The 16,368-nt window shown below is 43.1% G+C and overlaps 1 protein-coding gene across 2 annotated transcripts in view; it reads right to left on the reverse strand.

The window, feature by feature from the left end:
- Window positions 1–16,368, reverse strand: part of LOC144799022 (alpha-2,8-sialyltransferase 8F-like) — a 654,797-nt gene that overhangs the window by 331,922 nt on the left and 306,507 nt on the right. The window contains exon 1 of one of the 2 annotated variants that reach the window (XM_078670180.1): window positions 12,739–13,390. The exons of the other annotated variant lie outside the window; for it this stretch is intronic. Within the exon in view, the coding sequence (XP_078526306.1) occupies window positions 12,739–12,854 (116 nt within the window). The 5' untranslated portion in view covers window positions 12,855–13,390. Of the gene's footprint in view, window positions 1–12,738; window positions 13,391–16,368 lie in introns of those variants that run through there. 2 annotated transcript variants of the gene reach the window in all.

Raw genomic sequence — 16,368 nt, forward strand, 5'->3', positions numbered from 1 at the left:
GTACCCAGACAGGCCCAAGAAAGCTCTGACCTGTGTCTGGGTGGTTGGAGGAGCTCAGTCCTGTATAGTCTGGATCTTACTCTCAAGTGGTTGAACCTGGCCCCCACCTACAAGGTGGCCCAGGTACACAACCTTACTCTGCCCTATCTGGCACTTTGTGGCCTTGATAGTTAGGCCTGCCTTTTGCAGGGCCTCTAAAACCTTCTTCAGGTGGATCAGGTGATCCTCCCAGGTGGAGCTGAAGACAGCAATATCATCCAGATAAGCTGCACAAAAGTCATCCAACCCAGCAAGGACTTGGTTCACCAACCTTTGGAAAGTTGCAGGTGCATTCTTCAAACCAAAGGGCATTACCACAAATTGATAATGACCTCCTGGGTTGAGAAAGCAGTTTTGGCCTTGGCATCCTCAGCTAACCTGATTTGCCAATAGGCAGCTGTCAAATCAAATGTGCTCAGAAACTTGGCAGAAGCCAATCTATCAATGAGCTCATCTGCTCTTGGAATTGGGTGAGCATCTGTCCTAGTGACAGCATTGAGACCTCTATAGTCCACACAGAACCTCATCTCTCTCTTACCATCTTGGGTGTGAGGTTTTGGTACAAGGACTACTGGGCTGGCCCAGGGGCTCTCTGATGGCTCAATTACTCCCAGTTCAAGCATTTTCTGCACCTCAGTCTTTATACAGCCCCTGACATGATCAGGTTGCCTGTAGATCTTACTCTTTACAGGCAGACTGTCACCAGTGTCCACCTCATGGGTGCACCAGTTAGTCTGACTAGGTGTTAATGAAAACATATGTCTATGGGCCTGTAGAACTTGTCTGCAGTCCCAGTGCTGCTGGTCAGTGAGGCTGCCTGCCAAGGCCACTCCATCAACTGAACCATCATCAGGGTTCTGAGTCAACAGGTCTGGGAGAGGGTCACTCTCTTCCTCCTGTTCCCCATCTGTAGCCATGAGCAAGCCAATGTCTGCCCTGTCCACATATGCCTTCAATCTGTTGACATGGAGCACCCTGTGGGGGCTCCTAGGCGTGCCAAAGTCCACAAGGTAGGTGACCTCTCTCTTTTTGTCAACAATGGTGTGGGGTCCAGACCATTTGTCCTGGAGTGCTGCTGGGGCCACTTGCTCAAACACCCACACCTTCTGTCCTGGCTGGTACTCAGTCAGAACAGCCTTTTGGTCATGCCAAGCTTTCTGAAGTTCTTGGCTAGCCTCAAGGTTTTTGGAAGCATTCTCCATATACTCAGCCATCCTGGAGCGGAGACCAAGTACATAGTCCACTATATCTTGTTTAGGCTTTTTGAGTGGTAACTCCCTTCCTTCCCCCACAAGACACAGGGGTCCCCTTACAGGATGCCCAAACAAAAGCTCAAATGGGCTGTAGCCAACCCCCTTTTGTGGGACCTCTCTGTAAGCAAACAGAAGGCAGGGTAAAAGGATGTCCCATCTTCGCCTAAGCTTTTCAGGTAACCCTTTTATCATCCCTTTTAGGGTCTTGTTGAACCTTTCAACAAGCCCATTGCACTGTGGATGGTAGGGTGTAGTGAATTTGTAATTAACACCACACTCCTTCCACATAGCAGTCAAATATCCTGACATGAAGTTTGCACCTCTGTCAGAGACAACCTCCTTTGGAAACCCCACTCTGGAGAAAACTCCAAGTAGGGCCCTTGCCTCAACAGGTGCTGTTGTGGTCCTCAGGGGAATAGCTTCTGGATACTTGGTGGCATGATCGACTACCACCAGTATAAATCTGTGCCCAGATGCTGTTTGGGGGTCCATTGGGCCAACAATGTCTATCCCCACTCTTTCAAAGGGTACCCCCACCACAGGTAGTGGTATGAGGGGGGCCTTTGTTGTGACACCTGATTTGCCACTGGCTTGGCAGGTCACACAGGAGCGACAAAACTCCTTGGCATCTTCTGACATATGGGGCCAGTGAAAGTGAGGGACAAGCCTGTCCCAAGTCTTGTTCTGGCCTAGATGTCCTGCTAAGGGAATATCATGGGTCAAGGTAAGAAGGAAACCCCTAAATTGCAGAGGTATAACCAACCTCCTGGAAGCACCAGGCTTGGGGTCTCTAGCCTCTGAATAAAGGAGCCCATCATCCCAATACACTCTATGGGTACCTTGAGCATTCCCAGCAGCCTCAGCAGCAGCCTGCTGTCTGAGGGGTTCAAGAGAAGGACAAGTTAACTGAGCCTGCCCCAGATCTGCCCTTGAGGCTCCCCCTGTCCCAAGAAACTCAACCTGATCAGGTTCAAGCTCTTCTAGGGGGAAATACCCGTTACAACGAAGGCATTACATCGCGATGCCATTGCAACGCGACTATTACATCGCCGACGGCTTCGCAACGCATGCTATCGGGACGCATGCTATCGGATCGCATTGACATAAACATCGCTAGCAATTACATCGCTAGCGATGACAACGTGTGTGAAAGGACACTGTTTAATGGGCCCACAAAGATTTTTTTCATTCCTGCCTCGCAAAAAGAAGTATTTTCATTCCGGCATCGAAGAAATAGTGGCTATAAATCACACACAAGCATAATATCGAGAGTATTCCGGCATTGAAGAAATAGTGGCTATAAATCACACACTCAAAAAGGTTTTTTTCATTCCTGCCTGCAAAAAGAAGTATTTTCATTGCGGCATTGAAGAAATAGTGGGTATTATTCAAACACAAGCAAAATATCGAGAGGAATCTAAAGAATGTCGTGTAATAAGGAGGCAGGATCACAAGATGTGAAAACTGCAGGGCCACACACAAGGGGAGAGGCTGTGGTCTGACGGTTAGCGCGGCCGACTTTCGTGCTGGAAAACAAGGTTCGAGCCTCGTATCTAGCAATGACAACGTGTGGGAAACTTTTTCATTATATTTATTAATTCAATCCTTGCAGAAAATGTCTCCCCCATGCCTACATGATGCATGCATGATGGGTGGATGCATGATGGATGGATGGATGCATGAAATATGGGCGGATGGATGGGTGTGTGGCTGGGTGATGGATGGATGGATGGATGCATGATGTGGGTGGGTGCACGGTTAATGGGTGGAGGGATGCATGAATGATGGGTGGATGGATCGATGGATGGGTGGAGGGATGCATGAATGATGGGTGGATGGGTGCCTGGCTGGGTGGTGGGTGGATGGATGCATGATGTGGGTGGCTGGGTGATGGATGGGTGAATGGATGCATGAATGATGGATGGATGGATGCATGAATGATAGTTGGGTGGGTGGGTGGCTGGGTGGTGGATTGATGGATGCATGATGAGTGGATGGATGCATGATGGGTGGATGCATGATGGGTGGATGGATGCATGAATGATGGATAGATGGGTGGATGGATGGGTGGGTGGCTGGGTGGTGGATGGATGAATGGATGCATGAAGGGATGATAAAAATTATAAAAAGGCAAGGTTTAAAGTGACTATAGTAACTTTTTAATGCTGCGTGACAGTGACAGATGCTTCACAGGTTACAGATGACCTAACAGAACTTTTTTATGCTGTGTGACAGTGACGGATGCTTCACAGGGTACAGATGACAGATGCTACAAATATCACATAGACGGAATGTTTTAATTATTAACTATTACATAGATGATACAAATGATGAAAGACCAATGTTTAAAGTGACAGTGACAGATGCTTCACAGATTACAGATGACAGATGCGTGGTAGTCACTTCAACATGCAAAGAGCTGGTCACGTCGAGGGAAGTGACTTCAACGTGTAATGTGTATTTTTAAATAGTAAATATTATATAGATGATACAAATGATAAAAGAGCAATGCTTAATGTTAACATTATATTGCATAGATGATAAAAATGATAAAAGGGCAATGTTTAATTCTGACATAATAGCTTTACTGCACAAATTTTAACTACGTACTTTATCTGAAACATTGCCCTTTACAGAACCTTCGTTCAAGGTATTGTGTATTTTTAAATATTTGGAAACTTTGGGTGATACTATTAGTAATATTAATATTCATAAATGAATATTGCAAATGCTTGTTACGAAATATTGATACATTTCTGTTAATAAATTGATCCTCGTCGTTATTTTGACAGTAAATATTAAAGCAGGGTAGACTGTTCTTTATAGGAGGAGTATGCAAGGCAATAAAGAGAAGGAAGGGGCAAGGAGCGACAGGTAAAAGAGCAGGACCCTGCATCCAATCAGAATACAACTTCATAAATGATCAGACAACTCGCTGTATGACACTGGGAAACATTGTTTTAGTATCTCAGCTCATTCATTTTCTGGGCGTTCTTTTGTGTGCATCGCGGAAAGCCATCGATTGAACTGGAGAAATCTTAGTTTGATAGTCATTCTTACTTCGTTGGTGCTTGGTTGTGTGTCGTTAGTAAAGAAGACATTGTACACTGCTTACATTCGTGATGGCCTGTGTGAGTTAGTGCGAAAGGAGAATGTAATCTGTTTGTTTTAGGTTTATAGGTGGATGCGTCAAAAGACTATGGGCCCGATGTAGGTAAAATAGATTTACCGATTTTTAATTACCGAATCATACCGATTCGGTAATTAAAAATCGGTAAATCTAAGGGGTGGAGATGTAGGAACATCCAGATGTTCCTTTTACCGAATCGGTAAATATCTGTATTTACCGAATCGGTAAATACCGACCGGTAATGCCCCATTCATTCCTATGGGCTTTGAAGCCCATAGGAATGAATGGGGCATTACCGGTCGGTATTTACCGATTCGGTAAATACAGATTTTGACAAGGGTGCAGGGGGTGTCACTTTGACACCCTCTAGCACCCCCAAAAAAGATTTGGGGGCCATGTGGCAGGCAAACCTGCCCTAAGGGTAGGTCTGCCTGTCATATGGCACAGGTGTGCATGCACACATGTGCATGCACACCTGAATCGGTATTTTACCATCAAATATATTTGATGGTAAAATACCGGATCGGTAAGGGTTGTGGGACTCAGAAGAGTCCCACCTACATATCAAAAATACCGAATAGGTATGAATACCGATTCGGTATTTTACAGAATCGGTAAATTTACCGATCGGTAAATTTACCGATTCTGTAAAATACTGGGCCCTACATACCAAATCAGATTTACCGGTCGGTAACGGCCGAAAATACCGATTTTCGGCCGTTACCGACCGACTTACATCTAGCCCTTAATGTGTATCTTGTTTGGGGGTATTCATTGTCCTTTGCTCTATCAGAGTACAGAGCTTTATACAAGTACGCCACATGCCATGATGGTGTCCTGTGATAATGGTATGGTCTCGCTGTCACAACATAGAGATTAACTCAGTGTTTAAAGGTCAAAGGTTTTCATTTGCAACATTTAACAAATAAAAAAGGCAAAGCACGTGTTGTCGTGACGTGCGATCTAGGCGCCTGCGATGTTTCAGTCTTGCCAATAGGAATGAACGCATTGCCGTTGTAAATGCGTGCGATGTAACAGAGGGCAAAGTGTTGCCCTTTGCGATGTATTCGTTGCGATGTGTTGGGGCGCGATGTGTTAGTGCGCGATGTAGGATCATACATCCGTCGATTTGGTTTGAAGTCATGGTTTGATGATGTGCCCAAAAATTTAGGAAGGGTCTTTCCTCTAATGTCATGAAAAAGAGGCTTACTTCCTGTTGTAGGGAGGTGGGCATATCGAAATGAGGCTTCCGTTGGGGGTAGGGACTGCACTGGGAAAGAGAGGAATATCAGGAGGTGAGCCTTTTTTATTGAATTTTGTATTTAAATGTATTTGCGGGCCTTGGATTACGCATCGGGAGTACCTGGGCTAGTCGCGTGAATCTGGACGAAAAGTGCTGACAGCGCGTGCCCGAGTTCTGTGCGTCTTTGAAAGACGCGGGGGAGCGAGTCCCCTGTGTGCAGTGTGCGTGTGGGACTGCGAGAGGGGAGACAGTGCGCGTTGATCTAGGCGCGTCTTTTAAATGCAAGGGGAGGAGGGCGCAGGTGTATTATTTAAAACAGGCAGTGAGAAAAGAAAATTGGGGTCTGAGAGAGACCGGAATGCTTAAAACGGGCAATCAGTAATAAAAACTGGAATTGGGATCTGAGAGAGACCGGAAGAAAGTCAATGTACAAGAAATATGAAAATAACCTAAAGTGAAGAGATCAGGGTCTCATAGGCATATAGGTAGGAGAAATTAGCATACACAGTCATTAGACATAAAGTACATATGTAAAAGACATTGAATAGTATTAATCATAATAATTGCGAGGAGACAAAATAAAGTCTAGGTATCTGGTGAGCAGCAGCAATAAAAGAAGGAAGATGGCTGCCTGTTACTAGACTATATAGATGTTCAGAATGTTTTGAAAGTTCTAAATTCTTACTAATTGTTGCTGCTTTGTGAGCTGGCAATTGCATAATATTGGCCTCCGTGTCGTGTCATAAAATTAGCACATTATCCATTATGTATTAGTGATATAGTTTGTGAAATGATTCGGCTAACATTGAGAGAGAATACAGATACCATATGCATCCCTGATAAATTTATTTTACTCTTTCCAGTGTTGATTCAGACATCAATTATCAATAATTACTACTGCAACATGCAAAGGATGTACACTGCTTGGAGGTATGTTTTTAATTCATTCAGTGGATCTTCATTAGATCAGATTTTTCTAAAGCATTAATAGTAAATATGCCTCTCTCAATATTCTAGCCTTGGTAGGTGAAATGCCAGATAGCATGTTTTGTCCTCAGGAGACCCTTACAAATTGACTGGAGGGTCGAAACGCCGATAATTTTAGAAGGGGTTGTCTGTTGTTCAATTAAGTTGCAGACAGGAACTATTAAATGCCTTTTGGACTGTTTCGTTGTGAGTAAAATTCTGAGACATTCCATTGTATATATATATCATTGTAAATACAGCACTCCACTGCACCTTTTGAGCACTGCGCCGTCTGGACTTTAATTAATTTTGTTGACATTCATTTTATATACACATTTGAGAATAAATGGAGCAATATATTTCGTATATCAACAGAGAGAACTATTTTGAATATATATGGAATGGGTTCTGTGGAACTAATGTTGCTTATTTATGTGTTGTACTCAGTGTTAGAAGTGGGCGGGATCAGAAGGGCACGGCGTGCCCCTACTTTTAAAAATTATGTTAGTCCGTTCCCCTACTTCTTGGTTTTAAAAAAGCATTCCCGGACTGCAGGAATAGCCCTACTTTAAAATGACAACTTGATTTTTCTGCCTGTGTGGTGCAACGTGCACATTGAGGAAGGCCTCTGCAGTGTGCCTGACCTCCTCCCCTTCCCCTCTGTGTCTAGGGGCCTGCAAAGTGACACTGAAAGGGCCATCAGTGTAGCATAGCTCGAAAACTGCTATCTCTGATGGCCCTGCGCTGTGCTGCGAGGCCATGATTCACACCTCATTTTGTGAGGACCCTGCCTACCTGCCCCCACTGTGACCAATACAATGCTCACATCAGGATACTTTGGTGTCACGCAGACTGACGGAGGCCACCTGGGAAAGAAGAAAAGGACTCCACTGAGGACTTTGTGACTTGATGTAAATCTGCTCTCCTACCAGCCAGAACTGACAAGCTGACCCAGCCCCACCTGCCTCTCCTGGAAATTATTCTCTGTGCCTGCCCAGAGGTCCCCGTCCCCTCCTTTACAGCTCTGCTCTTTTCTCAGTACCGGGGCCTGCAGGAGGAGTCTGGACTGCCTCTGAGGTTGAACTCCACAAACATCAAGTAAGTTGGGAAAATAAAATACCTGGTGCATTTTTTTTTTAAATAAACGGAAAATGTCGAATGGCTTATCTGCTGTTTTTTTGTTATTGTTTTGTAATGTGTAGTACCCATTATTGCGGGTGTTTAAATCTGTGTCTAATGGGCTGGGTAACATGAGAGATCCATTGCCCACTTAGAGTCTGATGAACATAGGTGTTTTGTTAATAGGTGCGACTTACTCCTCAACGCCCCGCTCAGTCAAAGGAGGCCGCATCAAAAAACCTGGCTTGCAGGTTAGTTTGAAAGAGAGTTAGAGCTTTTCATGTATATTTTGGGCCGGTGCTCTGGGACCTCGGTGGCAAAGCTTTAAGTGATTTGATGGGTGTGCTGAAAAGTGTTCTTAAAGGTAGGTGGGATGGCATTTGGAAAAGCTGGAGATTTCAAATAGAGATTTAAGCCTACACGCACATCAAATGTATATTTCTGCTGCTTTCATAGAACTGCCAAGATAAGTTATTTTTGACTTTGCAATTACATTCAAACTGAGAAGCTAAACAATCAGCACAATTTTTGCTTTCAGTGTTTTCCCTCTCAGTTAGATTTTGTTCTTGCCTTTCGCTCCAAATCCCCCCTTTTAAATGCTAACAAGATGTGCAGTTCATGCCCTGTATTTCCATTCACAGTGCCACCGATGTGTTCAGTATATGTGAATATCAAGCTCTCTAAAAATACTAAAAATTGGTATGTTTTGCTATTTCTAGCCACACCTCTGACTCCGCCCACTAATCCAATCCTCTGCTTATTCCTGCCCCCTGAGTCTCCGCCCACAGTTTCCCTACTTTTTTCCCCCCATTTCGACCACTGGTTATGCTCCCGTTCTCTTATTCGGCATAAGTGGCTGGCCCTGTGAATCATTACATCTTGTTATGTCTTGACACCATCTTGTTCTCGAAACCAAATCTCCAATGTGGATATAGTAATGTTGCCTCTCAAGGTCGTTCTGCTAGCTCACTGTGCTACATTCATTCACAATAGTTTACTGCCGTTCTTGCAACCTGCGATCTTCAAATGATATTAACACAGAGTGGGCAGAACTGATATTCATGTAGTGGGATAGTGCTTAGATGCTAAGGCAATATGACGTTTTATATAGCACTCTGATCTGATTTGCTAAAAGTATAATTATGTTGCTCGCACTGTGATGATATTGCAGAAGCCAATGATTTCCTATGCAAGAAAACTGAATACGAACCTCAGATTCTAGGGGTGAGGTAGAAGATTACCAATGTAACAAGGGGTGTTACCCGCTTAGTTATTTATTTTTCTTCTCACTTGGGATTTAGAATGGTTGCCTCTTTTGGAGTTAGGGAGACGATTGCGCGGGGCCAGCTCTCACTAGTTTCTTTTAGGGGTCCTCCCAGTGATGTGGACGCTTTGGGGACGCTGACTGATGAGGAGCCACAGAGGGAGAGCTGCTGAAATGCGGGAGAAAGAGGTGCAGCTGGCACATTGCAGACACTTGCCCCACCGGTGCTTGAAGCGCCTCTTAGGAAATGAGCATGTCATTTAACATCTGAGCAAAATGGGGCCGCTGTGCAGTTATATGCAAGGAAGTAACCAGACAATTAAAATAGCCCCCACTTGAAACATACCTCTAATCAGACTGAGCGTGCAAAGGAAGCAAATGAGACTCTCCTTAGAAGAGTTCCTTTTACACTCCTTCCATCTATACATCCATTTACTCTACCATCTATTCATCTATCCATCCTTCCATCTACCCACCCACTGCCCCATCCATCCAGCCGTACATCATTTCACTTGTCCATCCATCAGTATGTTTATGAATCCAGCCACCTTTCAATCATCCATCATTCACTCTTCTCCGCCTGTCCATTCTTCTGTCCATGCATTCACACTTTCACCAGTCAATCATTTCCTTCTTCCATCCACCTATTCCCCCGTTCATCAATCGTGTCACACTTCCATCTTTCCTTTCACGTTTCCTTCTGTCCTGTCACCCTTCCTTTGACGTTTATTTCCCCTTTCTACCTATCCATCTTTTCTTCTCGATCCCAACTTTTGCGGTCATATCTTTCTCTCTTGTGCTCATTGTTTTCCTATGTGTTCCTCTCTCTGTCTTTCCCTATTTTCTTTTTTTCTTTTTGCGTTTCATTCTCTATTTGTGCCATTTTAGAGCCCACAGCTCTATTTCATGGTATTTCTTAGCAGTGTTATTTATTGCCGCTTTCCCTGCAGACATAAGAGGCCCATGTACTGCTAAATCATGTTTTTGTGAACCCATTTCACCGCGTATCAGGCCTAGTCGCAGCCTCTGCTTAAGCTGCTAAACTGGGAGAGGTTCCTTCTGCCACTGGTTATATGGGATGATAATGGAGGCTGGTGACCTAGAGGCTGTCCGATCAGTGGCTCCATTAGCCATTAGCTCAGTTTCATGAACTCCACTGGCGCTAGCTACGTAATGCTGCACCCAGGGGCCACAGGAATGCAACGGGCATGTGCGCCGGCTGTGTGTACTCCCGGAGCCCTCTGGTATTTCAGAATGACAGTATACCACATAGATGGTGGAACACAGGAAGTGCACCCAAGGGTGCTCCTTGGGAGAAGGTTGTTTCAGTCCCAGTGATGCCCCATAGTCCCCCCCTGCAAACTGTCCGTTAACTCACTACAGCCACCTGCGGGATGATAAGCAAGAATTCCTGATGTATCAGTTTGTATGCGAAATTGCACAAATAAAGATTTTAGGGCCATATGTATCAAGCAAAATTAGATCCGCAAACACCAAAATTCGCAGATTTTGCAATTCCTTAAATGCAATGTAAGAAGCACCAAAAAAGTGCAATTGGGCCTTAAGGAATCACAAATTACCACCAACTTCAAGTTGGTGGTAATTTGTGATTTATTTGAAAAATTCACTTTTTTGCATTTTTCAAAGTGCAATGTGAAGCATATAAATGCCCTTAGGGCATGTATGTGTGCCACATGTGCACCCATGCTTATTTCAGGGGTGCAACAGGGTGTCCTTTTGACACCCCTGCACCCTTGAAATTGCATTCTCAATTTGGGTTCGATAATTGCTAATCGCAAATTGAGAATGTCTTCCCGTTCATTCCTATGGGCCTCTAGGCTCATACGAATGAATGGGGAGATAGTCCTCCTTAATTGCGAATCACAATTTAAGATTTGCAATTAAGGAATATGTAGAATTCGTAAAATGTATTGCAAATCCTACATACATAGCATTTTGCGATTCTTGAATAGCGATTTGCAAAAAATCGTTAGTTGAGAATCGCAAATGAGGATGTTGATACATATGGCCCTAAATGTCCCTAATTTATTTTTCAGTTTTTTCTTTTATAGCACTACTCAACCCAATGTAGTGCCCCAGACTGCTTTACATCTCACAGAGAGAGAGAGACAATAAATCATACTACTGTATACATAAATGTACTGGAAATGTGACAGGTAAATGAGGCTTCCAAGGTGTAGGATTCACACATCGTCCAAACCTATAGACATTACATGTTACATGAGTGCATGGTCGGGAGGAAAACAAAATCAAGATCTAAAACGTCATGCAGTGATTGGAGTTTTTGAAAGTAAAATACGTTAATACTATCCAGAGGAACTCTTCTTTGCAATCTTAAAGTAACAACAGGTTGAGAAAAAAGCCATGAGGATCAAAACTCATGAATTTCAGTTTGCGTGGTGCTATTTGATGACGCTTTATAGGTCACGGTGCTATATTAGTAGGATTGCAGCTTATGAACTGGACGTAACAAAAGTATGTCTTTGTCAAAAGCATTAACCGACCGTGCTATCTACATATAATACAAATCTTTGATCTGCATGTTACACAGTGTGCTTTGCAGCAAGCACATTAACCCTCTGTGCTACAGTATGAGTACAGAAACTGTGACAGAGCAAACTACAGACCAGTGCCAGAACTACATTAACTACCAGAGGTAGCTTACCTTCATTATCTATTATCCCCTGAAAATGACGGGGCACACAATGATCTCTGCAGCAGGTGTCTTAACCCAGTAAAAACATTTTAAATGCAGTCTCTTTGTGACCAATTAAGTGATCTAGAACAGATTTTCTTCACATTTTGCCCTTTTTGCCAATGTTTTGCAGCAGATTTAAAAAATAAATAAATCAATACATTGACTGTCTGAATCCGCTTTTGGTTACTTCTCCCCTCCCGACTCCACCTCCTTTGCTCTGACCTTGACCCAATTAATGGGTCCTCGGAGTAAATTGTTTCCAATTCCAGCAAAACCACCGGCTGAAGACAATACCGGAGCCCCCAGATCAGGAAGTCATCATTTAAACACAAAGCCTTTCATTTCGAGAATGTGTTGGTTTTCTTTAAGGGGGGGGGGGGTGTAATCAGGTGAGGACACTGCACACCGGGTCTGCCCAGGGACAGGACAGGAAGTGAGGGAAGGAGTACTTGTATGCAGGGGCAACATGGGCGGAGACAAGCTTCCCTGAAGTGAAGGCAGGTGGTAAATAGAGAACAAGTTGGAAAGACTAGTTTAGCATCGTACCTGTGTCCTTGTCTTCTGTACATCCTGCACCCCCCAAAAACACAACAAATGCAATCAGAGGAAGTCTATGACTTTCTCGCTCATATTTAAGGATTTGTTGGGGCCTTTTCTGGACTTTCAAGCGTCCTGAATATGCTTAACGAAAGCACCGGTTCATATAAACCTTTAAATCCGCCTCCTGACAGCATATTAAAACAAAACCTCCTTTTGTGACTTGTTGTTCCCTGATTTAGTTATGTATTGACTCCCTGGGTAGCTGCCCCTACTCTTTGTATAGTTGACTAAGGGCTGTGACTCTGTAGCAGTCTACAGGACTCAGTGAACTGCTAAGAAATTAAAAACTTTTAGTGCATTTTACAAAAGTAGCTTTAAAACAAACTTCTATTTTAAGTTAATCGACAATACTGTGGGCTCAAACCACACATCAACAAAAACATAATTTGAAAAAGGACAACTTACCTCTTGCAAATGCCCTCTTTTTCCCTCTGAAGCTGTGCCATCCTGTACCCTGTGTAGTACACAGTGGCGCTTACATACACCACCAGTAACCACGCCAGATGTTTAACCGGCCGCATCCTTTGGTGTTTATGGCAAAGTCTGCAAATCTACACAAGGCCACACTTCTGCAGGTAGTGTCTCTTCTTGATGGAGCTAGCGAAACAGGCGAAGGCGTGATCCAAGTAAGTTTTTTGTTATTTGTTGCTAAGAAAGATTGGAACTGATAATTTTGCCATTCCAAATCCAGAAATCTTCTGCTGGTAAGTCTTGGCCAACTGGTGCTGTAGGCTTCTTGCTGGGCTTTGGCGAAGCCTGGGGATGGAAGGGGGCTCCTTCCTTGCAAGAGTGTCAAGAAGCCCTCGCGTGGAAGGTGAGTGCTGTTTTTGGAATCCTGCGCTCACCTGTTCAGAGACGGAAGAAGCTGATCTGGAGGTCGGTCCTCGGTGGAGCAAGGCTTGTCTCTCTCTGGGTGCAGGAAGTGCTTCCAGGGGCTGTGGAGTTCAGGTTTGCTTGACGTGGGGCCGGTCAAACTCCATCAAATTGTATTTGCTCATGTATGTAATACAGGTGTGGCGGGGCTCTTGCGTGCCACGACTCATCATTGTTCCCCTGTCTGTCATAAAGCTGAAGGGTAATTTGCTTATATATGGATACACGTACCTACAGGGTCATAGTCCAAAGGGAATGGAGGTACGCTTAGATAATAAACTGATGCCAGACTACATCATTTGCCAGTCGGTGGAAAGCAAAAGCTGTGCTGTATTCCGTGAAAGCACTTTCTGAGGTCTGGAACAGCTCGTGTGATTAATCTTTGCCACACTGTGGTGTGTGTGTGTGTGTGTGGAGAGACAGAAAGAGGGGATGAGAGAAAAAAAGACAGACAGAGGAAAAGGGTGTGGAAAGATCTAACATTTGTTATGCTTGGGTTGGGTTTGTGTGTTGTGTGGCTTTGTGAGGGTGGATGGTTGTGTGTGTGGAGAGTATGAGTACACTATGCTAGAGAGGTTGAAGCGTGAGACAATCGGTTTAGTTATTACTTTTTTTACAATGGAATATGTTCAGTACTTAATATGCAATACTTAAGTCACTGATTTACGAAAGTATATTTATTTATAATATATCTTATTAAAGTAATGCGTTACTTTATATTTGTGTCTAATTCCTTTTCCGTCATGATCCCTTGAGTACATTTCTCTTAGTTTGTATGTTACTATGAGGACTTACGTTGCCTAAAATGTGATATTTTATGTGCCTTATTTATAGAAATTTAGTTATAGACTAATTTTATTTCCTGCTGATAATAAGGACAGAATTTTGAATTTCTCTGATGGCCACTCTGACCTCTTTCATCCATGTGTTTATTCAATTCATGGACCCATTCAACATCCTACCTATCCTAATGTTTCTTCAAATTCTCCTCCCTTTGCAAATATGGGCCTCATTATGATGTTGGGCAGAAATCAATCCGACAGCTCACCATTCCCCCCCCCCGACATCAGTGGTTTCAGCCCGACCGCTGCGTTACAATACTGGCGGTCGGCGGGAGACCCCCAGGGGAATACCGCTCCGCTTCCAATGGCAGCAGTTGGAAATGTAATTCTCAATGGCAGAGGAGCCAGCCTCAGTTCAGCCGTTGGGATTACAATTTTGCTATCCGCCTGCCCTTTCATGATGGCCTGCCGGCCATGAAAAGGCAGGCATAAACTGACTATGGGGGGGCCCTTAACATCCCTGGATCATGTGGCAGGCACCGCATGGTGCCTACAATACAGTGTGGGGATGTTTAAAATCTGCATTTTCTTCCATTGCGGCTTGTGCTGCGAGCTGCAGCATAAGCCAAAATGGAAAAAATGCTGGATCTAACAGCCAACACAGCGGTCAGATCATAATCTGGGAAGTGGGACATCTGACTCCTTGTCAGGTGGTCCTGCTTCCGCAATGGTGTCGACACGTGTCCGACCAGCATCGTAATCGGCCCCTATGTTTTTACGGTGGTATGGTCATATACTTGTAAATTCATTATTTTTCTACTGTGTATTATTCTTCTCATCATTATCTCTTTCTTTTTTATAACTTCAAGTGGTATTCGCCTAAACAGAAATCCCTTGCAAACAGATAAAAATCAATTTTGTGTGTTGAGCAAAAGGCAATATTTCTTAGAGGGAGAATTTTCTGTTTGATGGATTGTTCACTTTCATTATTCCATTATTTTCTGTGTTTTTTCCTTACTTTGTCAAATCTTGTCTCTCTTTTTGTTACTGTTCCAAATCTTTCCTCTTCTTGTGTTCATCTCGTTATTTCTTCTCCTTCAAATACCAATTTTGTTTCAATTAGCGATCTGATCTAGATGCATCAGCTGCATTTTGTCTGAAAAAGTTAATATTTTAATTGTTCTGTCGCCCTAGTCTGACCTTCCTCTTTCGATAAATCTTGTTCAGTATTTTTAACTTTCTGCAAAATATTTTCCTGCTCAATTGATAGAGGTTTTATAAGTAGTTACATTGATTTATTACCCGTGTCTATCATCAAATTACTCCAGTCTTGTAATAATGCTGCACTTGCTCCCTGGTGTGTAGGTAATGTTAGAATTCTTAAACTTCATCTAACTCAATTCACTTTGACATCGTTTTTGTGAGAGATAATGTCTCAGGACTTGATAAGTTGTTTTCTCTCTCATTTTCTCAACATTAATACCTTCAACTTACTATCTCCCTCATCACTATTTGTACACAGAGTTTTACTTTGCAATGTCACACTACTTGTGTCTTTAAATAATTTATCCAGAGCTCAATATCTTGGTGCATGTTTTGATTTGATTTCCCACCCATTAAATTCCGTATCCTCGTTTGGTATTACTTCACACTTGATGATAATACTGTTATTTTGTTGAGTCCCTAATTTTCAAATATCCACCTTCCCCTAGAGTTTACATAACTCTCTACAAGCAGCAGCCCAGAGAGTTATTGCAAATTCATGTTCCATACAGACGCCTACACCTAACAACGGTTTACCTAATGGTAAACAGAAGCAGGCTTGAAGTAGGAGTCAAGAATGCTGACCTACTTGTGCGTACCTACAAAGTATTCACTCATTTGATGTATTGACTCCTTGTGTAAATAATGCAGAACCTATCCTTGATGTAATGACTGCCAATATAGTGCATGTGACATAAAGGGGGTTAATAGTCTGTTAGAGTTATAACTTTATCAACAGTAGACTTTTGTGCTGTAGTGTGTATGTGTGAGTGTGTGAGAGAGTGAGACAGAATGAGGGGAAGAGAGACGAGAGAAAAAAGAAAATAAACAGAAAAAAGGCGTGGGAACATGTAAAATGTCATAATATAGTTTGTATATGTTGTGTGTGTTTGTGTGGATGCATGTGTGTATATGGAGTATATGCGTACACTGAGCTTAACAGGTTAAAGCATGAGGCAATAGGGTTAGTTATTACTTTACAATACAGTATGTGTAGTACTTTATGTACTGTACTTTAAGTTATCGAGTTTCAATTTCAAAAAGCTTTTATTCGATTTGTACATACAAATCATACAAGCAAAAAGTACATAATTAAAATATTAAAAATCACCATATA

This window comes from Lissotriton helveticus, chromosome 12 (assembly GCF_964261635.1).
Source record: "Lissotriton helveticus chromosome 12, aLisHel1.1, whole genome shotgun sequence".
NCBI lineage: Eukaryota > Metazoa > Chordata > Amphibia > Caudata > Salamandridae > Lissotriton > Lissotriton helveticus.